Genomic DNA, 22,618 nt, shown 5'->3' with positions numbered 1-22,618 from the left:
CAGGTAGACAGGTGCCCCTCCTTCTCAAAGCCCAGAGCAGCCCAGGTGTGGGGTCTCGCAGACACTGAGTGTGGTTTACAAGCCTGTCCCTTTTCTACCCCCTCATTTTAGAAGGTGCTGGACGAATGCCAGAACCAGCGGGCCTGCCACCTCCTGGTCAATAGCCGTGTATTTGGACCTGACCTTTGTCCAGGAAGCAGTAAATACCTCCTGGTCTCCTTTAAATGCCAACCTAGTAAGTAACTGCTGAGGGGGATCAGTGTGTTTGGGGTGTGGGTTCCCTATTTCATTCACACCCCTGACAAAAACTCTCTGCCAGTCGGTGTTCGTCCATCTTTGAAACACTTGTTCATAGGAGTGTCGGGGCCCCATCCTACCTGGTGTTTTAGTTTATGTGTATTTGAGTCTGTGTGAATGTGTGTGTGTGTGTGTGTGTGTGTATGTTCACACACATAGGTATCCTTGTGCATTCTTACAAATGCCTGAATTTTAAAAATCCTTCCTAACATGAAAAACTCAGTTATACTAATGCTAAAGATATTGGGATAGCAAAAAACTGCAATTGCTTTTCATCAAAATGAGGAATCAGTTCTCCTTGTCGGGACGTCTTCTTATGAAACCCACCCCCAGCTGAGAGGCAGCTGGTTCTTCCCAGAGGGCCAGTGGCACAGGTGCCTCCTGAGCCCACGGTTTCAGGTCGGTGTGACATGGTATCTTACCGTGCATTCAAATACACATTCACACTCACTCACACATACACCCACACATACACTCATTTGCACACACATCACACTATCTCACACAGCGCGCACACATAGACAGTCACATATACATACTATCACACCCATACATCCTAATTATACATGCACACTCTGTGACACATATACTCACAACATACTCATTCCTATGTACACACAATCACAAACACTCACAAGCAGGCCTGAACTTTGCAGAACAGTCTACACCCCCCCACACACTCCACCCAGGAATTCTCATCAACCCCTGCCCCACTCAACAGACTCAGAAAAATCACTTCTAGATCTCCCTGTTCTTAGTAGTCAGATCCCTCCCTCTCACTGCGGAATCTCAAGAATGACCACGCCCCTGGCCACGCCCCTGGCCACTCCCTCCTGCATCCAGCAAGAATTTACTGAGATCTTCAGTCAGTTACTTCTCTTCGCTTAGTTTCTAGGCCAAATGTCACCTTTCCCCAGAAAGACTGTCTCAGATAAAAAAAAAATCTAAAGAAGACACCCCATGCCTCACCCCCACCCTGTGTCCTGCCATCCCTCTCTACGACAGCATCCTGTTTTATTTTCTTTAGGGCAGCATTACCATGTGGATTTACCTTGTTTCTTTGTTTCTTTGTGACATATGTATTACTACACACACACACACTGGAATGTAAGCATCATGAGGGCAGGGCCCCTGTCATTCACCATCACGACCCCTCATAGTTGATGCTCAGTCCTTATTGATAGAGCAGTTGCTCTGTGTTCACCTAGCAGAGGCCAGGTACTGTGCTTGGCGCTGGGGAAACACAGGTGACCCATCCTAAGTAGCCAGATCTTACAGTCTAGTTGGGGGCCTGATGTTTCACTGTGGAATCATGCAAATACATGCATGAAGGGCCTCTGGGATGGATGGTGACTTGGTACTTCACAAGCAGCTTAGAGGAGGAGTGGACAGACAGGAGTTCAGAGAAGGCTTTCCCTGAACAAGCACGTGATGATGAGCTGAGAGCTGCAGGTGTGCGGGTTGGAGCACAGAAAAATCACTCCTTACAGAAGCCTGTGGCTGGAGGGAGCACCGGCCAGATTGCTGGAGCAGGACCCCGGGCCCTGATGGCCAGGGAAGGAGGTGAACTCTCTCTGTAAGGCAGCACTGAAGCAGGGAGGGTGCTCAGACGGGGTTGTAAAACTGCCCCGTGTATAACTGATTACGGGGGCAAAGCCTGTGTCTTAGTTCATTCTAACAGCTATAGCAAAACACCATAAACTAGGTGGGTTATAATCCACAGAAATTTACTTTTCTCAGTTCTGGAGCCTTGGAAGTTCAAGGTCAAGGTGCCAGCAGATCTGGTGTCTGCCCAGTCTTCATAGATGACTATCTTTTCACTATAACCACACATGGTAGAAGGGCAAGGGAGCTTTGTCAGACCTCTTTTATGAGGGCACTAATTCCACTCATGGGACTCCACCTTCATGACCTAAGTGTCTCCCAAAGGCGCTACCTCCTAATATCACTTTGGGCATTAAGATTTCAACATACGACTTTAGGGGGACACAAACATACCTTGTGTAACCCGGACACTGGTGACCTGAGGCACTGCAGTTTGGGTGACAGCTTCTATTGCTGCTATGCAATGGGGCTGGAAGCAAGCTTTCCCCCACACTCCCCTGCCTCTTTTTCTGCAGCCCTCTCACCTCCCGAGTGAGGCTCTGCCTCTTGTCCCAGTTCCAGCACCTGCCTGACACTTTGATTGTCCACAGGCTCCATGGCTGCACTCAGGGGCGTGTGGACGCAGCTCTTGTTATCTGCGTTTCTTCCCAGGTCTGCCTGTGTGCTTTGAAATCCGCCATGTGGAGAGTAGTTACACCAGGGAAATTGGCAGATGCTACAAGTCAGGGCTTGTTTGTAGGTTTGTTTTTTGGAGACCTGTTTTATCAGCAGTCCTCAGAAGAACCTTCTTTTCCCCGAGGGTGCACCATGCTTCACCTCCTCCCTAAATCTCATCCCTCCAGAGAATTTTGCTCTCAGTGAGCTTTTGGATTTAGGCAGCTCTGGGTTCATATTCCTGTCTGCTGTGTAGCTGCTGGGTGACCTTGGGTAGCGAACAGAAACTTTCTGAGGCTCCAAACTCAAGTGCAAAATGAAGATAATGCGCCTTCTTCATTAGGGTAGTCATGCTGTGAAGATTGTAAAAATACAGTGCTGTGTGTATAATGCTTAGCATAGGACCTGTCATGAAGTTGGGCTCAGTAATTGGTAGCTATTATTCCAACATGCAGGTTAAAGGAATTCTTGCTAAAGATCTGAATGACTGAAAGGCAGTGATGGTTGGAGGAGTGGGGTATAGTCTGCCCTGGGCGCAGGCAATAGTGGGGTGCAGTGTCTTTAGAGAATTTAAAAACACAATAAAAGCGATTCAAAATCTGTCTACATGTTAAGAACACCATGCACTGGCAATTGTAAATAATGCCGGTAATAACATCTTCTTATCATGGCAGATCGCTCTCCCCTGCCCATCTTCGAAAGACCACTGCTGCTATGCAAATGTGTGAAAGCGTTATTAAAGAAGAATGAATCACGCACATTGCCTCCTAACTGCGAGAATTAGGGTGTAGAACTTGATACTGTTGTCCTGTAAGCAGAGTCTTCGCCCAGGCTTCTGTCACTCTCCCCATCTAAACCCACGGGGGTGCTGGAAACTCACTTCTGGAAAGCTGCCCACACCTTTTCCCATCTGAGGCCATTGAGCACTCTAATCCAGCCCTATAACAAATGCTAAGAAAAGTAGCAGTTATGTTAGTAGTCTTATTGTTTTCAGAACCCAGAAATGTCACTCTTAGGTGACTGTGAATTAGCACATTCCCAAGGAACCAAGTGACTCAACATGACACAACAGTAACCCCAAGCCTGTAATGTGACACTCACAGCCCCTCCATTCCAGGAGATGATTTGCCCGTAATCTGGGGACAGATCACTGGAGGCCTTGCCTGTGGGTGTTGTGTTACCCTGGGTGAGGTTGGCTGGCATCGAGGGCTACTTTTAATGAATGGGCTTTAGTCCATCAGAAAGAAGGTGACTAATAAATGCATTTCATGACATGCCTTAATAAAGGAAAGATCTTAATTAAAAAAAAATTTGGATACTCTATCTCAAGAAAGGAAGGAAGACTAAGAAAAAAAGAAACCATCCCTGTTCCCTGTTTGCTGAGATCAGGCTTGGTTTTCGTCCTGCTTTCTCCTGCTCTCCTTTTTGGCGCGCTCTGCCCCTGGGAGGCATTCTTAGCATTTTTCGGTATTCTCCTAGTTGGGAGGGCGCTGGAGCGCTTTTGGTGTGTCTACCCATGCCCTCTGTGCTGCGTCAAAGGCCATCGTTCCCTCCCAGCCTTTGAAGTCAGGCAATATTTCGGTGTTGGTGGGATGTAGCGTTTACTCATTAAAAAAAAACCAAAATAATAAAAAAAAACCCAGAGAACTAACTCATACCAGTGAGGATATGACTCACCCAAATCAACCCTGCGATGTCAGGGTCAGACTCAGTGTTCTTTTCATTTAGAAAAAGAAAGCAAAAACTTTTCTTGGCTCTGAGTTGAAACTGTCACATTAAGATTCCAGTTAGTGGGTAAAGGGCATGCTACACCTTGGCTTGCTTAGTCACCGCCTACCTTTTCCCTCTTCCGCTGGTTCCTCGTGTATGTTCCAATACCAGAGGGGTGGGGGTTTTGCGAGCATTTGTAACCTGGTTTCTGCTCTGCACCTTTCATTAATCTCGAGTGTCCCCACCATCGTCTATTAAAGAACAGTGCCAAGGTCTACCAGCGCCAGAGCTGATGGTAATCTGGAGATCCTAAAACGTTTTCCTTTGTGCAGCCCCAAAGGTTGGCCTCACTGCGACTTCTCTGTTTGGGGGAGGAGGCATGGGAATTTACACGGTACAGGAAGGTGCCGTTTTTATTTGGAAATTATTTTCTGTCATGTTTTAAGTTTGGGGCTTTAAGCTTCAGTAATTCCAGGATACAGAGGACCCACTGGCCACTCGTCACTAATGTTGGCTGCTCACGCCTCCCTGTGACGCTTCAGGTGGGGCTTTTAAATTGGTTTCATTGCAAGTCCAGGGAAAGGAAGACATTTTACATTTTGGCCCCACATAATACACACACAACTGAAAAAAAATCTTTTAAATTATAAAATGGTGTTTATCCTTACCTCCTTACGTTGTGTGAGGCACTGTGATGTTTTCTAAATTATTCTTTATTTTTTAAAATTGCTGGTCACAACTCACTACATTAATTTCATGACCCATTCATGGGCCTCAAATGACAATTTTGAAACTTTGGGCTGAGCTGTGCCAGGGACCTGGGATCAGGCTGCACCAGATTTGGGGCGCACTCACCGATTCCTTCTGAGGGATTGCTGATGGTGCTGCCGATTTTTGTTTCTGCTTCAGATGAATTGAAAAACAAAACCGTGTGCGAGGGCCAAGAGCTGAAACTGCACTGCCATGAGTCCAAGTTTCTCAACATCTACTCCGCAGCGTACGGCAGGAGGACCCAAGAGAGGGACGTCTGCGCCTCGGAAGCAGAGCGGCTGCCCCAATTCGGTACGTGTCTTCATGTGGCCATCATCACCGTGCTGTCCGAGTGCATTAGGGCCCTGGCTCCTCCGGGAAGGGGATTAGAGAGAAAGTCGAAGGCATGGAGGAACCACCCGCCATGTTGGTCCTGCTTCTGCCCATTGTTCAGTCATTCCACACCAAGTAGTGATTGAGCACCTGCTGTATGCACAGCCCTGTTCTAGGCATGGGGTTGTGTTCAGTGACCAACCCAGAGTCCACGTGGAGCTGACCTTTCAACAGTGGATGGGGAGGCAATGAAAATACAGATAATAAATGAGCTAGTATGGAACAGGTCAGATGCCGATAAGTGCTAAGGGGAGCAGCTCATGTGGGGAGGGAGACGGGGAAACGGGGGGGTGCTGCAGAGAGACACAGTTTTATGAGCTGATGGACATGTGGAGCAGAGACTTGAAGGAGGAGAGCCTGCAGATACCTGGGGAAGGTGTCCAGGTAGAGAGAAGAACCAGGATGAGGCCCTGGGGCTGTAGTCAGTGTCAAGAAGAACTCAGTGAGTCATCCTGCTTAGAAATCCGCAGTTTGGCGCTAAGAGATGATGGCCAAGATACGGGGCCTGAAAGCTCCATCCATCAAAGTAAATCAGCCTCCATTATTATTATGAGTCAGGGGTCTCCAGAGAAACAGAAATGTGTGTGTGTGTGTATACATATACACATACATATATATTAGGTTGTCAGAGAAGTCATGACGTATTTTTTCTGTTTTTCGTGGCAAAAATGCGTCATGACTTTTCCGACAACCGTGTGTGTGTGTGTGTGTGTGTGTGTGTGTGTGTGTGTATATATATACATATATATGGAAAGAGTTGATCCTAAGGAGGTGGCTCACATGATAGTGGTGGCTAGCAAGTCTGAAATCTGCAGGGCAGCCTGGCAATCTGAAAACTCAGGTAAGAGTTGATATTCCATTTTGAGTTGGAATCCCACAGGACAGCAGGCTGGACACTGCAGGCAGAATTGCTATTTGCAGCCCTGGGAAAAATTCATTTTTTTGGAAAAACCTCTGTCTTTGCTCTCAAGGGCATAAACTGATTGTTCAAGACCCACCCACACAATGGAGGGTAATCTGCTTTACTCAGAGGCCACTGACTTAAATGTTAGTCGTATCTTAAAAATACCTTCATAACAACATCTAAACTGGTGTTTGACCAAACAGTTGGGAACTATAGCCTCACTAAATTGACACATAAAATTAACCATCACCCACACCGATCCTGGTGGTGGTGAAACAGACTGATCCCTACCCTCTGTCTTACCAGAGGGAATAGGCCCTTCTGTGAAGCAGCCCAAGGAGTTACACTTAACTCATCAAACTCTAAAAGGAGCTCCTTAATGTATTAAATTGCTACAATGTATTCATGGATCCCTTATGAAATTAAACATTAATTTTAAAATGAAAAATTCATGCATAAGTAATATCTTGGATCTGAAAAAAAGAGGAGTATAAAGTGACCTCACCACACAAGCAGGCTCTCAGGCAAGACTCAAGAGGGAACAAAAAAGCAGCTCACATGACACATGTGCCACCCAGGCCCCCCGCCCAGCGCCCTGGGAAGGCTGGCCCTGCTGTCGGGATGGCGGAGGGTCTTTTGAAAGGCAGCCCTGGCAGACCACACACAAAGGCAGGCCAACGTGGACATCCAGCTGCTCTTCATTAGATCTGGGGGACAGGGCTCCCATCTTAATAAGCTCAGCTGCCAAGTAGGGCAGAGACGCCTTGTACTGGTGGTTCCTTCTTAACTATTAATGGCACCACCCTCTGCCCCGTGCCCCAGCGAGTGACCTGTGAGCTCTGAAACTCCATTCCCCTGTCATATAACATCTGCGTGTGTTCAGAACATCTCTACCCCTCCTCCCTTGTTCCTACTACTGCGTTAGGTCAAGGGACCATTGCCTGGTCACTGCAGGAGTCTCCCTACTCCCAGGCTTGCGTTTCTCCCCAGGGTGGCCGGAGGCAGCCTTCTAAAGGCACATCTGCTCATGGCCATTCTGAACATGCCGCAGGGCTCCCCATCTTACCTGGCCTCCTCAGCTCCATAAGGCACCCTTGGTGATCTGACCTCTTTCTGCAAAAATGGACTCCACTTCTTAATATTGGGACGAGGCACCCCATTTCACAGGCTTACTGAGTCTAGCTTAGCCGCATGTGTTTTGGGAGGCAGCAATAAGTAGTGTGGATTTTAGCTGCTCTTTTGAGCAGATGGATTTGGTCAGCCAAGTAGGTCCATCGGTAGGCTGGATGCTTTACATTCAGTAGACTGCTGCCTTCCGTCCCGGGGAAAGTGGGTGGGTGTTAGGTTTACAGGGAAAAGTAATCAGCCAGAGACAATGTTAGCAGACACCGTGGCCAAGGAACAGGTTTCCATAGAGAGTTCGAGGAATCCTCAGGTCAGACAGTTGCTCTAATGCCGTGAATAACCCTTGTTGACACGGGAAAGGTCAGTGAGTGGAAGGCTGTGCCCCTTGCTTAGCTGTTCAGTTTTGAAAGCTTAAGTCCTGGCGAGTCTCGCGGCAAAAGCAACTTGCTGTTCTTCTCCTCCTTCCTTCCCACCCTTCAGTCAAGCGCTTCTGTCCGTTGCCCCTTGAGTACTTGTGAGGTTAAGGATCGAGCTCTTCATCGAATTCGTGAACCACTGCCAAATGCCAGGATCTTTGGGCCAGGGTCCAGAGAGCACAGTGGGTAGAGGCTCAAAGCAAAAATGAAAGGGCCGCTGTCCTTAACCCTAACCGTATATCTAACCCTAACCTACCCCTAACCCTAACCCTGTCAATAAACCTAACCCTAACCATCTCCCTAACTCTTAACAATGTCCCTAACCCTAACCCTGTTCCTAACCCTAACCCTGTCCTTAACCCTAAATCTAACCCTGACCATGCCACTAACCCTAATCCTAACCCTGTCCCTAACCATAAACAAACAAACAAACAAACAAACAAACAAAATGAAAGGGCCCTTGAGAGTGCCCAGTTCATCTCATCGTCTTGAGGGTGCCCAGTTTATCTCACCTCCCATTTTCACATGGAAGCCTCGACTCCAGTCTCACGTTTCAGGTTAGCGCTGAAGGCCAGACCATGTGTGCCTGCGTGAATACAGACCATTGGCTGCCCCTGCTGATACATTTTCTCTGTCTAACTAACTGCTAAGAAATTGTTCACTCTTTGGCCCAGGTAAACTGTGCATGAAGGTTTTAAACTGCACTTGACATGTTGGTCCCCCCAAATCATCAAATGATCCCTCCTATATAACCACATTTTAATATCATCCGCCTTACAAGCACACTTTTTTGACCCCCTGTCACTTACCAGCTACCCATCCACTTGCTCGGCAAGTCCAGTGGGCTCTCCCCCAACTGTGTATCTCAAATCAAGCCACTTTGCTCCTAGCCCACTCTGGGCATCTCTCACCTGGACCATCCGAGTTGCCACCTGACTGGTCTCCAGCCTCCCGTCTCCCTAGTTCCCTCCCCTTCCTTGGGTCCTTCTTCACTTAGCTGCCAGTGAGATTTTATTTAAGTCAGATCACATCGCCCCCTGCTTGAAGTTCTCCACTTTGCCCATTGTAGTTAGAATAAACCCAGTCTCCCAGCTGTGGTCTTGCTTCTCTCTCTCCTTCCCTCACTACCTCTGGATTACTCCACACTCACCCATACCCCAGGGCCTTTGCACAGTCCCTTCCTTTGGCCTGGACTATTCTCACCCCACATCTTTGCATGGCCTGCTCCATCACTCTGTCTAGTCATTCGGGAATCAACTCAGATGTCATCTCAGAGAGGTTTCCCAGGGCACCCTGCCAGCACAGCACCTCATTTTTGCAGTCCCCCTCCAGCTGTCCTCCTGTTTGATTGTCTCATAGCATGGAAATAGCCACTTCCGTGCACATGATCTCTCCCTGGGAGAACGTAAGCACTGCAGAGACCGGGTCTGTCTCTTTCCTGTGGATTTCCCAGCAACAAGGCCAGAATGGCTCAGAGTGGGTGCCCATGTGAATCCGGAGATGCGTGAATGAATCGGAACCCCTCCTTAGTGAGGCGCCCACGCTGGTCTCCTGCGGTGGATGGTTGCTGGCCTGGAATGTGGGCCTGGTGTTGTCACAGCTTCCAACCTCTCATGAGATGCTGGAAATCTGTTCTGTTTGTTTGTTTTTTTTCATGTGAAATGTTCCAACTTTTAAAACACTGTGTGAGCCAAACAAAACATGCCTACAGGCCACATCCGGGCCGTGGGCTGCCAGTGTGTGATCTCTGTTGTACGTTCCCATTATGACTGCAGCTCAGCCCCATCGCTTTGAAGAAGGGGAAGGGCTATTTATTCCTAAACCCAGAAGCTGGCATGAACGTTGCAGGATGGTTGCCTAAGGGCTGAGGGTTGGGTCTCACCGTGGGCCTCTGAGAGGTCAGGTGTGGGTTTGGCCTCGTGTGTATAACAGCTAAAGTCTGGTGCTTCTGAGTCTGGGGACCCCATCGGAAGCACATGTGGTGAAGGCCAGCCACACCTCAGTGAAGCTCTAGGGTCAGGAAACACAGCTAATGCTATTATCGCTCTAACACTCAGATACTGGGAGAGAGCATTTCCAGTTCTTTCTAAAAGGTGATTCTTGGGATTACTATTACTGTTTTGCACAAGTACTGTAATCACATTTAACAGAAATAAGAAAAAGATTCAGCCACAAATTTTACCCACCCAATGGAAAGATTTTTATCTTTCAAGATCTCTTCCATGTCCAAGTTCCAAGTTTTTATCTTTCACCATCTCTTCTATGGTGTATGAACATAGGACAACATAGGACAAAGCCGACCCATGTGAATTTTACTTTTTTTTGCTTTAACTTTATACAATGGGTGTTCTTCTATGTGGCCAACAAAACCCTAACCATGGCCAGCACTTACTAATAACTTGTTAAAGGGACATAGCACATTAGTTACTCAACCATTCCCTAGTGCCGGAGCATTTTACTGTTTCTGATTTTCAAATATTATATATCATGTACAATGAGCTTGTGCTTGTAGCTTTTTCCTTTTTCTGGATTATTTCCTTGGGATAAATCCCCAGACGGCTTATACCAAAAGCGGTCATGGGCATGTTTACAATTCTTTATATGCATCACCAGAGTTCTTCCCAAAACCTTTTTGTACCAATTTATATGAGTAAATAGTGACATACAACTGTGGGTTTCCCTGCAACCTTGGCAGCGTTGTGTACGATTTTTCCGCATGTTTCCAATTTAATGGGTATAAACGGTCTTTCTGGATATTTTTTTATTTGCCTTTCTTTGAATATTAATGACCTTGAACATTTCCCCATGTTTGTGTGGCTGTGGTATTTGATATTGTGTCTTAGCCTTTGTCCTTTTTTCTGTTGGGATCTTAATTTTTTTCATAAATTTTTATGAGCTTGTGACATAGCAGGGATTTGTTCATGTGTTTTTTTTTTTCTGCTGTGACTATCCCACCCTACAGTATATTTTTTCTGAACTTATAGTTTGGGTTGGTTATATAAGGCTGATTCATTTTTTGATTCTATGTGCTTTATATGTTGGGTATGTTCAAGAAGAAGGCGCTAAGCAGCAGTGGGAGGGGAACACCCCTGGTGGAAGTCAGGGCATGTACATGTGACGCCCCACAGCTCAAGTTCATGATGTGGCGCCATCATGCTTCCATAAGCATCCTCAGGGCTGCCTGCGGCCTGGCTCTCAGAACCTCCCCTCGTGGGACCTAAGCTCTCAATGCACATTCCCAAGGATGTAAGGGTGTCCATAGCAAAGCCTCCACGCTTGGGCCCAGAGGAGGGCGGGCAGAGCCTTCGTGTTCTTGTGCGATGTCCCAGGCGAGGCCACGGTGAGGCATTGGTCACCCACGACACCCTGGCCTTGAGCAGTGCTTCCTGGCCGTGTCCCCATCATCACACACAGGAAATTACATATTTTATGGCACAGTGGCCATAAAGGGAGGCTCTGCTCAATGCCAAAATCAAAAGCTGAGGGACGCCTGGGGGCCTCTAGCATACGTGTGTCCATTCACTATTGAAGTTGGGAAGTTCTACTTTGAAAGTGCACTTGACCTCAGGGTGCAGAGGTCACAGATGCTGGACTTCACTTTAAGGCCCTTAGACTTTCACTATCAGCCTCCTCAAGAACTTCCCAACTTATGCCACTGCCCAGCCCCAAAGCCACTCCTACATTTTAGGGTTTTGTACCCCAGCATATCACTTCCAAGTATCAAAATGTGTGTTTGTTTTCTATTGCTATGTAGTGAAATACCCACAAAATGTAATGGCTTAAAGCAAAAATGAATTTGGTTTCTGTGGGGCAGGAATTCAGGGGTAGCTTAATTGAGCACTTCTTGCTTAGTGTCTCATGGGGTCTGGTGAGGTTGCAGCTGAGATGTGGCTGGGGCTGCAGTCATCTGAAGGCTGGACTTTTAAGGTGACTCACTCGTGTGGTGGGCAAGTTGTTGCTGGCTGCTGGCAGAAGGCCTCAGCTCTCCCCACATGGGTCTTTTCACTGTCTTCATGACATGGCAGCTGGCTCCTCTCAGAGCAAGTGATGCTAAAGCATAAGTGGAATCCGCAACCATTACCCCGCCACACTGTATGGGTCACACAGACCATCTCTGAGTCCTTGTGGTAGGAGGCAACACAAGGGTGTGAATTCCAGAAGGTGAACATCATTGGGGACCATCTTGAAGGCCGTTATGGGCTGAACTGTGACCCCCGAACACTCATATGTTGAAGTCCTAACCTCCAGTACATCAGAATGGGACTATATTTGAAGATAGAGTTTTTAAAGAGGTGACTAAATTAAATTTAGGTCATCTGGGAACTAATCCAATATGACTGGTGACTTTATATAAGAAGAGGAAATTGGGACAGAGCTACACACAGAAGGAAGACCACGAGAAGACACAGGAAGAGGGCGGCCACCAGCAAACCAAGTAGAGAGGCCTCAGGACGAACCAAACCTGCTAACTTCTAGCCTCCAGAACTGAGAGGAGATACATTTCTGTTGTTTAGCCACCCCGTTCCTGGTACTTGTTAGGACAGCTCTAGCAAACCAATACAAAGTCTGGTAATCACAACTAGGAAATAAAAGGGAAGACGCATAAGACTAATGACCAAGCCAGCTGTGAGGCCATCTTCTAAAAGTGACATCTTACTGCCATGCAGGTTCAAACCAAGACAGATCTGGTGTCTTATCTTGAGGATGCTGACCCAAAGCTATCTCTGATACATCTAGCAAGTCAGACCCCTCAGAACTTATGCCTCATCTAGTGGAAGAGAAATTGAAAGGTGGATATGAAAGTGATTGTTCATCATTGGTCCTAAATGTACACCAGCTTCTTAACACAGAAGGCAGTGAGCTTCCCGCAGACCTGGGCATGAACTTCAGGAAGCAGGGCCTCAGAAAGTTCCCCTGGCTGGGCATCTAATGTGACACGTCATTTCCTGCTGCAGTTCCATTTTTCTGGGTGGAATCCTGGGATCCTACTATTTCCTTAATAAGAGAATAAGAAAACCACCCAATGGGCCTGAAAGGCTGGGCGAAGGCCATCCCAAGGCCAAGTGTGGGCAGGTCTGGACTTTTCAGCCAAAGATCAAGGTGCCAGATGCTCCCACTGCCAAAACAGTCACATAAGAGCATCCAGCCTAATTATCTAAGTAAGCACAGGTTGCTAAGAGCGATTAACTTCAGTTTCAGTGTTAAACCGTAGCCAAAAAAATAAAAATTAAATGGTTGAATATCTTGTTATCACATGTATTGGGGTAGAGGGTAGTTTGCCAGGAAGAGAGGGTGCAAACAAAATCAGCCTGGGAGGGAAATAATCACTTAAAAAAAAAAGAAAATCCTACAAATGATTCAGAGCTCAGTGTCAACAAGGATATGGTCAGACCTGAATTACCTTGGGCCTCTTGCTGAAAACACGTTTACTGTGGGATCTTTTCACTCATCAGGATAAATTCTTTCACTCTCAGGGTAACTTAAGAGTGAAAAGTGTGCCTCTGTAAATCATGCTGGTCACAAGACCTCCTGGGTCAGAGAGGGCTGTGGTCTTATAAATGGGAGTCGTTTGTTGTTGTTGTTTTGTTGTTGTTGTTTTATGCCTCTGTTAGCCTTAAAGAATACGGTCAGGCACATCCTAAGAAAACCTAAGATTTCTAAGGCACTCTTATATAATTCTGGTAGGAATATGGATTGGTATAACTTTTCTGGATAACAGTTTGGCAGGATGTATCAAAAGCCTTAATATTTTGAATATCCCTTGACAAAGCAATTCTACTTCCAAGAATTCTTATGGAAACCATCATAATTGTGTGCAAATATTTAGCTCTAAGGATGTTGCAATTATAGAATTGTTTATAATATTAAAAAACGGAAGTCATCTGAATGTCTGCCAATAGGGTATTGTAAATAGAGCTGGTACATCCATAAAACGAAAACTATGCAGCTCTTTAAAATGACACTTATGTGAAAATTTTCACAAGTATATTAATAAACAGGGAAAAAGTAGCATACAAAGTCATATGTATATGATTCCATTGAGGGAGAAGAACATTGACACATAGAAAAGTGACTAGAAGGATGTTTTATAAAGTTTAACTTTTTTTTTTTTCCTTGATGGTGGGATTTACTGGGAATTTTTTCTTTTCCTAGCTTTGGCTTATCTGTGCTTTGCAAGTTTTTAGCTACAAGCATGTATTTATTTTGTAACAGAAAGAACAGTAACAGTTACGTTTTAAAACATCAGACTTCTAGAAATAATTTTATAATTCAGGCTGTTACTTCTTCCCAATGCAGGTACTTACACAGAAATCATACACCCCCACAGTCAGATCTCTTGAGATTTAAGGGTGTTTTTTTTTCTTCAATTGATAAATGTGCTCAGCTAAGGACTCCAAGTAATAACAAGACCCCTAAAGACAGCAAAAAGAGCTGCCGTCAACACTGCGCATCAACAAAGCAATATAAAAATAAACAGGAGGACAGTTCAAAGGATATGTCTTTACTCCTAGATAAACTTTTCATGGCTCTTGGGGCAAACTGAGTTATACAAAATAATAGTTTATTATTACATTTACAAAAGAAAAAGTTACATTTCTGGAAAAAAATTGCCTCAGAGATTCTCGTATTCAAAAACTGTCTTCTGTTTAGACATTAATTTTATTTCACTTTTAAATAAAGCTCATTTTGTGCTGATTCAAGTCAAAACAATGTAAATTAACACAATCAATAGGGAAAAGAAAAAAGAAAAAAAAGAACCACCCCTTTTCCATCAGCCAACAATAACCCCAGCTACCTTCTTGGCAATTCTTCTAATCTTTTTTCTACTATATACAGGTTTTGGGCTTTAATATATGTATATATTATATATGTATATATAATATATGTATATATATGCTCTCTCTATATATACATATATGTTAACTATAAACAACGTATTATATATTAAATAACCTATTCTATATTACATAAACAACTTATAATATATAATAATATAAAATGTACTCCATCTATTACATGTATGATATATATAATATCATCTATATAATAAACACCCTATCTCATAGGATTGTTGGGAACATTAAATCAGTTAACGTACAAGGGCTGAGAACCAAGGCTGGCATAATGTTAGCTGTTTTTATAAGTGAACCGAATTTAGCAAGGTCTCTAAAATTTTCTCCTTCTTTCCCTGCTCTTCAAGCCCGTAAGTCCTCCCAATGTGTGTTATGATATTAAAATTGATCCCAAACTGGTCTCCCTGCCTTCAGTTCCTTTTCTCTTCAGGGTTTCCTGGACACTGGCCCCAGAGGACAGCTGCATCCGGCCATTTTTTTTAGGTTCTCTGTTGCTTACAGAATGAAGTTCAACGTCTTTAGCTGAGCATGCAAAGGCAATCTCCGTCTAGCTCCCATGTACTTTTCTGACTCTTTCTCTCTGGCTTCCCTGCCCACACCAGCTATTCCCACTCAGGGTCAGCCCCCTGGATTCCTCTTACATGCTTCTGACCCACTTGCCTTGATGTTTATACCTTCTCATGTGCCTGCCTCTGCCCAATCCATGCTCTTTCTCCCACGACCACGCCCCTCTCCTGTAAAGCCTGTCTTGACCACCCCGGTTGGTCCACAGCCATCTCTTCTACCTCTGACCCCAGCACCTCTTGTCTGGACCACTTCTCTGCTGACATTCACTCCCTGTTTCACATTATTAGACATCAGTTCACATGAGTGGGTTTTGTCTCTCTAGCTCCATTACATGTCCTGCGAATGCAAGGTAGGCTTCTTCTGACTTGTTTTTCTTTTTTTTTTTAATTTTTCAATTACAGTTGACATTCAACATTATTGTATATTAGTTTCAGGTATACAGCATAGTAGTTAGACATTTATATAATTTACAAAGTGATCTCCCTAATAACTAACTTGGTTTTCTGGCAGTGCCAAGCACAGTGCCTCATCTTTCGTATATGCTCAATTAATATTTACTAATTGTGAAGATATTGTGCCAGGGTGCTGAAAAACATGCCCTCATGTGTATTAATTTCACTCATTCATTCATTCATTCATCGGTTATTATTGGATTTCTACAGTGGGAATTAGATGATGAATAAGACAGAAATCATCCCTGTCCTCATGGCACTTATGTTCATGCAGGGGAAATGGATTCTCAATATAAACAAATACAGTATTTTGAAGAGTGGTACGGGTCATAAAAGAAATTAGAACCTTCATTCAATGGTCTACATATTTTGCCTGCTCTGTATGCAGGGCCAGTTACATAACTTGTAGAGCCCAGTGTAAAATGGAAATATAGGCCCCTTGTTCAAAATACATACATAAGAATTTCAAGATGGGGACAGCAGAGCATTTAACCCAGCTCAGGGCCCTTCCAGCTCATGCCCATGAAGCCAGCTCCCCTTAAATGGTACTTAGCCCTTATTGGGTACTTTCATAAGATAGAAAATTATCGAAGAAGCAATCTTCATGACATTTGAAATCTAGCCCAGTATATTATTTACAGAAAATAACATAAGCTATGTGGTGGCCCAATATGAGATGCGACATAACGTTTTTTATGCTGTTTTCTGCCTTTCAGACTGCTTGTCCTACTCAGCTTTGCAAGTATTGTCCAGGAGGTGCTATGGGAAGCAGAGATGCAAAATCCTTGTCAACAATCACCATTTTGGAAGTCCCTGTCTGCCAGGAGTGAAAAAATACCTCACTGTCACCTACGCCTGTGGTAAGAATAAACCCTCAACAGGCTGCTCAAAAAACGCCGCCTCCTCGGGAGGCAGTGACCACGTGGACAAAAGGAGTTGCTGCAATAAGTCAAACGGCTCTGCTCCTGAAACTGGTGTCTGACCAGATAGTCAGGAGCCCCTTTTCTATCCGTTATTGTTGTTTATGACATTCACATCAGATAAGCAATAGAATTTTCTTTGGTCGAAATTTGTTTTAAAAGCCCTTTTAGCAATCAGATTGGCAGCACACGGGAAGGGTGCAGGAAAAACAAACAAACGGGGTAAAATTGATGTCACTGAGAATAGTGATTTTAATCTGGGTTCTTAGGAGGCTCTACAATTTACGGGTATGTCATGTAAGTTCACGGAAGTATTGTTTGGCTCCTATTTGTCTTTCCAGTCCTGCTTTTGGGCCCTAAGTGACTGACTGTCTGCGCTGCCAACAGCCATTTCATCTACATACGCAAAGGGTTTAGTCAACAGATCAAATGCTTATCCTCAAACAATGAAATATTACGTGACAGCATTACTTTGTTTTCCTAGTGTCTTCCAATAAGAAACTGAAATATCTGGCTCATTAGATTCCAATTTTCCAAAACTACTTAAAAGGGAATCAACAGTTAATTATTCTCTGAGGGTAAGGTGGATTTCCAGTTTGTAATGCTGACACATGGATCGTTTATTTTATTTTTATTTTCTTGAAATTAGCATGAAAGCAAAGGGAGAGCAAAGAACAGTATAATTGAAGAACCCAATACATGTGCTCATGGAAACCGCTTTTCCCTGCCAGATTTCCCTAGGCTTTCTTTTTTTGGTAACAGATTTATTGAGATATAATTCAGAGATCATACAATTCACTCATTAAGCGTTCAAACAGGTGGTTTTAGTATAGTCACAGAATTGTGCAGTTGTCACCACAGTTAATTTAAGGATACTCTCATGACCCCCAAAAGAAACCCTGCACCCTTTAGCAGTCGTCACCTCCCAGTTCACCCCTCACCCCCACCCCAGGCAACCACCAACCTGCTTTCTGTCTTTAGGATTTGCCTCTTCTGGACGTTTTATATAAATGGAATCGCAGTGGGTGGTTCTCTGCGATGGCTTCTTGACCTAGCATGCGTAGCCTGTGTTAGCTTCTCATTCCTTTTTATGGCCTGCTAACCTCCTGCTGATTCGCTAGCCTTTTATATCCTGAGCTAAAAGTGTCCTCTGCGATATCAAAGCTGTGATAGGTACAATAAAGTGACTACACAAATGTGTCCCCAAAATAGTAGCACCCTAATGTACATTCCAGGAAGCCTGAGTTTATTGCCCTCTCAGTCTTCAATCCGGCCCCCATGCCCAGGCAACAACGGGTTGCATGAGGTTCCCCGTTCTGGCTGAGGTCCCCCCAAGAAGCCACGTGGACCAATCCTAAGCCCTAGTAACCTCAGGCCTCTCCAGCTGAGTGCTGAAGGAGGAGAAGGACTTTAGCCCGTAAATAAGGTGCATTTCCTGGTGTGTCTTCAAGGGCGCAGCGAGAGCCATTTCTAGGCCGTGACTTCTCTGAGTGAAGAAAAGGTGGATTTCAGGGCCTGAGAGTCATGAGTCCCAGTTTAAGCTCCTTCTCCTCCATTCACTCATTCAGCATATTGTGGGCGTGTTCCGTGCATCAGGGGTTGTGCTGGGCACTAAGGATTCAATAGTTTAAAAAAAAAAAAAAAGCATGGTCCTTGTTTCATGGAATTATCAGTTGGGGAAGAGAGCTAGACAATAAATAACCAGGTAAATCTATGATTACCCATTGTGATAAATGATGTTTTGGAAAAGGGCAGGTTACTGTGCAGGAAGATCAGGGTGGAGGGGCCCTAATTTAGCCTGGAGGTGGGGTGGGGGGAGCGGTGGTCTAAGAAATCTTCCAAAGAGAACCTTACCCTGGGGTGAATTTGCAGCTGTGCTCCAAGGGGGTGGGGGGGGGTGTGAGCAGGCAGACAGTGGGCAGAGAGGGCAGGGGCAGCCGTGCAGAGAGGCTGCGTGGGAGAGAGGACTTGGTGAGGAGGAGGATGGCATGAGTTGGCACTGGAGATGCCCAGGACCAGGTCCTGCCGGGTCCTGGGAGGGAGTGCCAGTGGAGCGCTTCCAGTAGGGAAGTCATTCCATCGTAACAGTTGGACTCTTAAAAGACCCCTCTGGCTGGAGGGTGGAGAACAGGTTGGAGTGGGATGGAAGTGGGAGACCAGTTAGCCGTAGTGGGCAACAAGGACTTAGGTGAGAGTGGCGGTAGCAGACATGGTGAAAACCGGATGGATCTGAGATGTGTTCGGAGAGTAGAAACACATTAGAGATGCTGAAGAGACCTGACCTACCGCAAAGACTGGGGTCCAGACAAGGTGAGAGGGGTGGGATTGACCTTTGATAGGAGAGCAGGATGCTCCCTTGTCGGAATAGGGGAAGAGGACGCTGGGAAAGGATGAAAGGAGGACTTGCAGCTCTCCTCACGGCCTCTGTCTTCTCAAAATAAGTGTGAGATGAGGCCATCAGCTGTGGCGACTGCAGGAAGAGGAGTGGAGTTTGAGGAGATGAGAGAGAGGGTGTGAAGTGCCACGGGGGCGGGAGGTTAGGGGTCAGAGTTCTGGGGGGCACAAGTCTGCCCGATGGTGTGGTTCCTTCCAGCAGGGCCCAGCTGCTGCAGAGCAGGCATGGAGGAGAGGGGTCCTCCAGGCTCACTGGGCAAAGGCAAAGGAAGAAGCGAGTTGGGTGTTCCCAAGAGAGCGATCACAGTAGTGGATGGGGGAACCTAAGGGGGAGAAAGAGGGAGGTGCAGACAGGAGGTCAGTGGAGGGGTCTGGACAAGGTTGAAGAATTGCAGAGGGAGGCATTTGAGCGAGTCCACTTGAGGCCGGGAGGCCAGGGTGGTGGTAGTTTGCATCGTGGTTTTGGATGTGGGCCCACAGAAGAAATGGGGGCGTTGAGCGTGTCCTTCCCATCTTCCTGGGACAGTGCCCCCTTGTCCATCAGTGTGGCCCCTAGGAGTTATTCCTAAGGGACTGGGTGATTCTCACTGTGAGGCAAGCTCTGTGTCCTCCCCTCTACCCCTCTACCCTGCACACAGACACCTGCTAAGACACTTCTAATCACCTTCTAAGTAGTTGACATTTTCAAAAAATTCTCCCAACCGATGTGGAACTCGACACGAAGGTTCCAGAGGCTGTCAATAACTAATTTCCACGCGAATCTGTGCTAGGACTCTTTGGATGTGAGTGAGGGAATCAATTTGAGCTGGTTTAAGCCCAAAGTGGGCTGGAATGGGAGGTCGCCTATTGCTAGAAGACCAGCTTCAGAAGCCAGGACAGGAAAGCGAGGCCTCGCCAGAGGCGCCCAGGGGATGGCAGCTGTCTCTCGTGTCACTTCTCTGCTCCTCACGGCACCGCTGCTTCCTTATTCTCGCTCTCCTCTCTTCCCCACTCTCTCCCTCTGCAGACAGCCTTCCCCTGAGCCTGGGCTGGAGGGCATTCAGCCACCCCCACAGCCCTGCGTGATTTTTATGTTACAGTTCTAACAATATGAAGGCTTGCAGTCTGGCAATCTAAATTCCAAATTTCTAACAGAAAGATATTTCATTGACTGGGCTGCAGTCAGGTAGCCCCCTTCCTTTGATCAGCCATAGACAGAGACCATGTGATGTGGTTAGAAACATGGCTACCAGAGAGGGGCCCAGCCAGCCTCCCACCCAAGTCAAGATCCTCTTAGGTAAGGGTCAGACCCCAATAGGCGCCTGTGCCAATACCCTGCTTCTAACCTCTGCATCCAACCAGGCTTTGCTGTGCTACCCAGCAATCTTGCTGTGCCAACCTAGGGGATACCAGGGACAGGTGATGAATGTCAAGCAAGCCCTGCCAAGGGGACCCTCATTTCTACAGAAACCCATGCCACCATCTCCAAAATGACGAGCTGGGCTGAGCTGGGGTCAGGGATGCCTCACCAGGGCTTGTGCTTGTTGTACAGCCAGTCAGAATGTTCTGGAAGGGTGGGTGAGCATCTGTATGCCAGAAGGCCACTGAACCACACTGTGGCTAAACACACGGAGCCGTAAAAAGGAGGAGGCAGTGCTGGTGCCTTCTGGTCTTCATTCATGCCACGCATGTGTATTGAGTGCCAGCTATGCTCCAGGCATCAAGGCGGGGGTAAGGAAGTGTTGATGAGCAATATGGCCCTGCTCTCACAGCCTATAGGACAGAATGTGGTGAATCCCAGGCTCTGGAGGACTCATGGGACCGGGAGGGCTTCCCAGGGGAGGTGGTACCCTAGGCAAGTGAGATGAAGGCTGTGTAGGAGTCAGCACAATGAAGGTGGGGAGGTAGGAAGGGCAGGCAGAAGGACCAGCACGTGCAAAGGCTGGGAGGTGAGACCCAAGTGGGCCTGGAGGGGCCTTGGGGGATGGGCAGTTAAAGCTTGGCTTGTACCTAGCTAGGGCCATGCGGAGCCAATGAAGGATTTTCTCAGGGGATGTAATCAATTTGCATTTTACAAAGAGCGCTCCTCCCTATTTTATAGAGCTGCATTTAATCATGGCTCTCTAATCAAAGCTCTCAGCTTCTATGCTGGGTGGAGAATGTCAGCATCTTTGTGTACCCTCGGGAATGGTTCAGGCTTTGTGGCCTTTTGCTTTCTAACTGTAGGCAAGTCTGGCTGATGTCAAACCGCTCAGAGGTTGGCGCACTCTGTCATTGATTGGTCTGGGAAGTGCATCACTCGAGTACTTTGCTTTAATGCACAGCTAAATGAGATCCTCTCCACTTTCCCTCCAAGTTGTACCATTTGGCCGTACTTCTTAGACACGCTGGATTTTAGGCTTTCCTCCTAATAAGACAAGAAGACTTAGAACTCGGCCAGCTCTCTCTCTCACCTCTGCTGGGAGGGCTCCTCTCCTACTCACAACCACAGTCCAGGAGGGCCACCAAGACAGAGGCACAGCCAGCATCCGGGCCCTGACAACCGCCTGGGACCCGCGCAGCTCCTCCCAGGAGATGAGGCAGGCAGAGAGTGCCAGAATTTGGGGACAGGTGGGGTGGGGGTGCCAGGATTCAGAGGTGCCCGTGGGCACCTGTGGAGAGGGAGGAACAGTTAAGCAGAGGCCATTTTTGTCTCTGCTGTGAAGAAGTCTTTTGGGCCCTAAGTTCAGCTTTAGTGGAGGCGTCTTTCTTCAAGTCTGTGCTGACCCAAGCTTGACGCAGAAGTTTTATTCAGGAATTTAAAAAAAAAAAAAAAGAAGAAGAAGAAATTTAAGGTTGGGGGGCGCTGCCCAAACTTAGAGACCATTCAAGTCCATTATAATCATTATCGCCCATTTCATCTACACAGACTCGAGAGGGGCTGCCTGAGTGGGAATCACTTTGCTATCTTTACAATCCTCGAAAATAATCCTTTATCCAGTTCCCAAAGGCTGAACGCCCCACGGACGGTACGGCATCATGGGAAGATCAAGGGCATGTGTGAGAGAGACCAGGTTTTTTTGTTTGTTTTTTTGTTTTGTTTTGTTTTTTTAAGCTAACCATCCTGCTACCTGTTGGCAGCCCAGCAGCTGCTCAGCTTGGGCTGGGACTCAAACTGCTGTTGCTCAGAGCTCACACTCTTGAGCGAGCTCTTAACCAACTGAGCCACTCGGCCGGCCCCGAGAGACCAGTTTTGTCTCAGAGGTGAATGGCACACCCCTGAGCCTCAGTTTCCCCATCTGCAGGAATGGGAATGTTACACATGTTTTCACAGGGGACCTATGAGGATGGTGCAAGATGCACTGTTTAAACACCAAGCCCAGGGCCCTAACTATGGAGTTAGAAGCTCCATAAAGAGGGGTTTGCTAGTGTTTTCACAAGTGTATCTAAAGTGGAGAGGGGCAGGTTTAAGGAGTGGCAATAAATCACACCCCAGGCCTCATCCTCATTCTTTTTTTTAAAATTTTTTTTAAAGATTTTTATTGGGGAATTGGGGGGATGGGAACAGTGCTGGGGAATTGGGGGAAGGGGAACAGACAAGTTGCTGTCATTTTGTTTT

The 22,618-nt window shown here is 46.4% G+C and overlaps 1 protein-coding gene across 5 annotated transcripts in view; it reads left to right on the top strand.

The window, feature by feature from the left end:
• The window catches only part of EVA1C (eva-1 homolog C), a 72,209-nt gene that overhangs the window by 35,998 nt on the left and 13,593 nt on the right, over positions 1-22,618 (top strand). For 4 of the 5 annotated variants that reach the window (XM_019662854.1, XM_019662855.1, XM_019662853.1 and 1 more), the window contains exons 3-5: positions 112-235; positions 5,176-5,328; positions 16,444-16,587. In XM_019662854.1, the coding sequence (XP_019518399.1) occupies positions 112-235; positions 5,176-5,328; positions 16,444-16,587 (421 nt within the window). The remainder of the gene's footprint in view (positions 1-111; positions 236-5,175; positions 5,329-16,443; positions 16,588-22,618) is intronic. The other variant, XM_019662857.1, reaches the window with a different exon arrangement.

The sequence above is a fragment of the Hipposideros armiger genome, unplaced genomic scaffold (genome assembly GCF_001890085.2).
Source record: "Hipposideros armiger isolate ML-2016 unplaced genomic scaffold, ASM189008v1 scaffold_381, whole genome shotgun sequence".
In the NCBI taxonomy this organism is placed as follows: Eukaryota; Metazoa; Chordata; class Mammalia; order Chiroptera; family Hipposideridae; genus Hipposideros; species Hipposideros armiger.
This window is presented reverse-complemented; position numbering and strand designations above follow the sequence as displayed.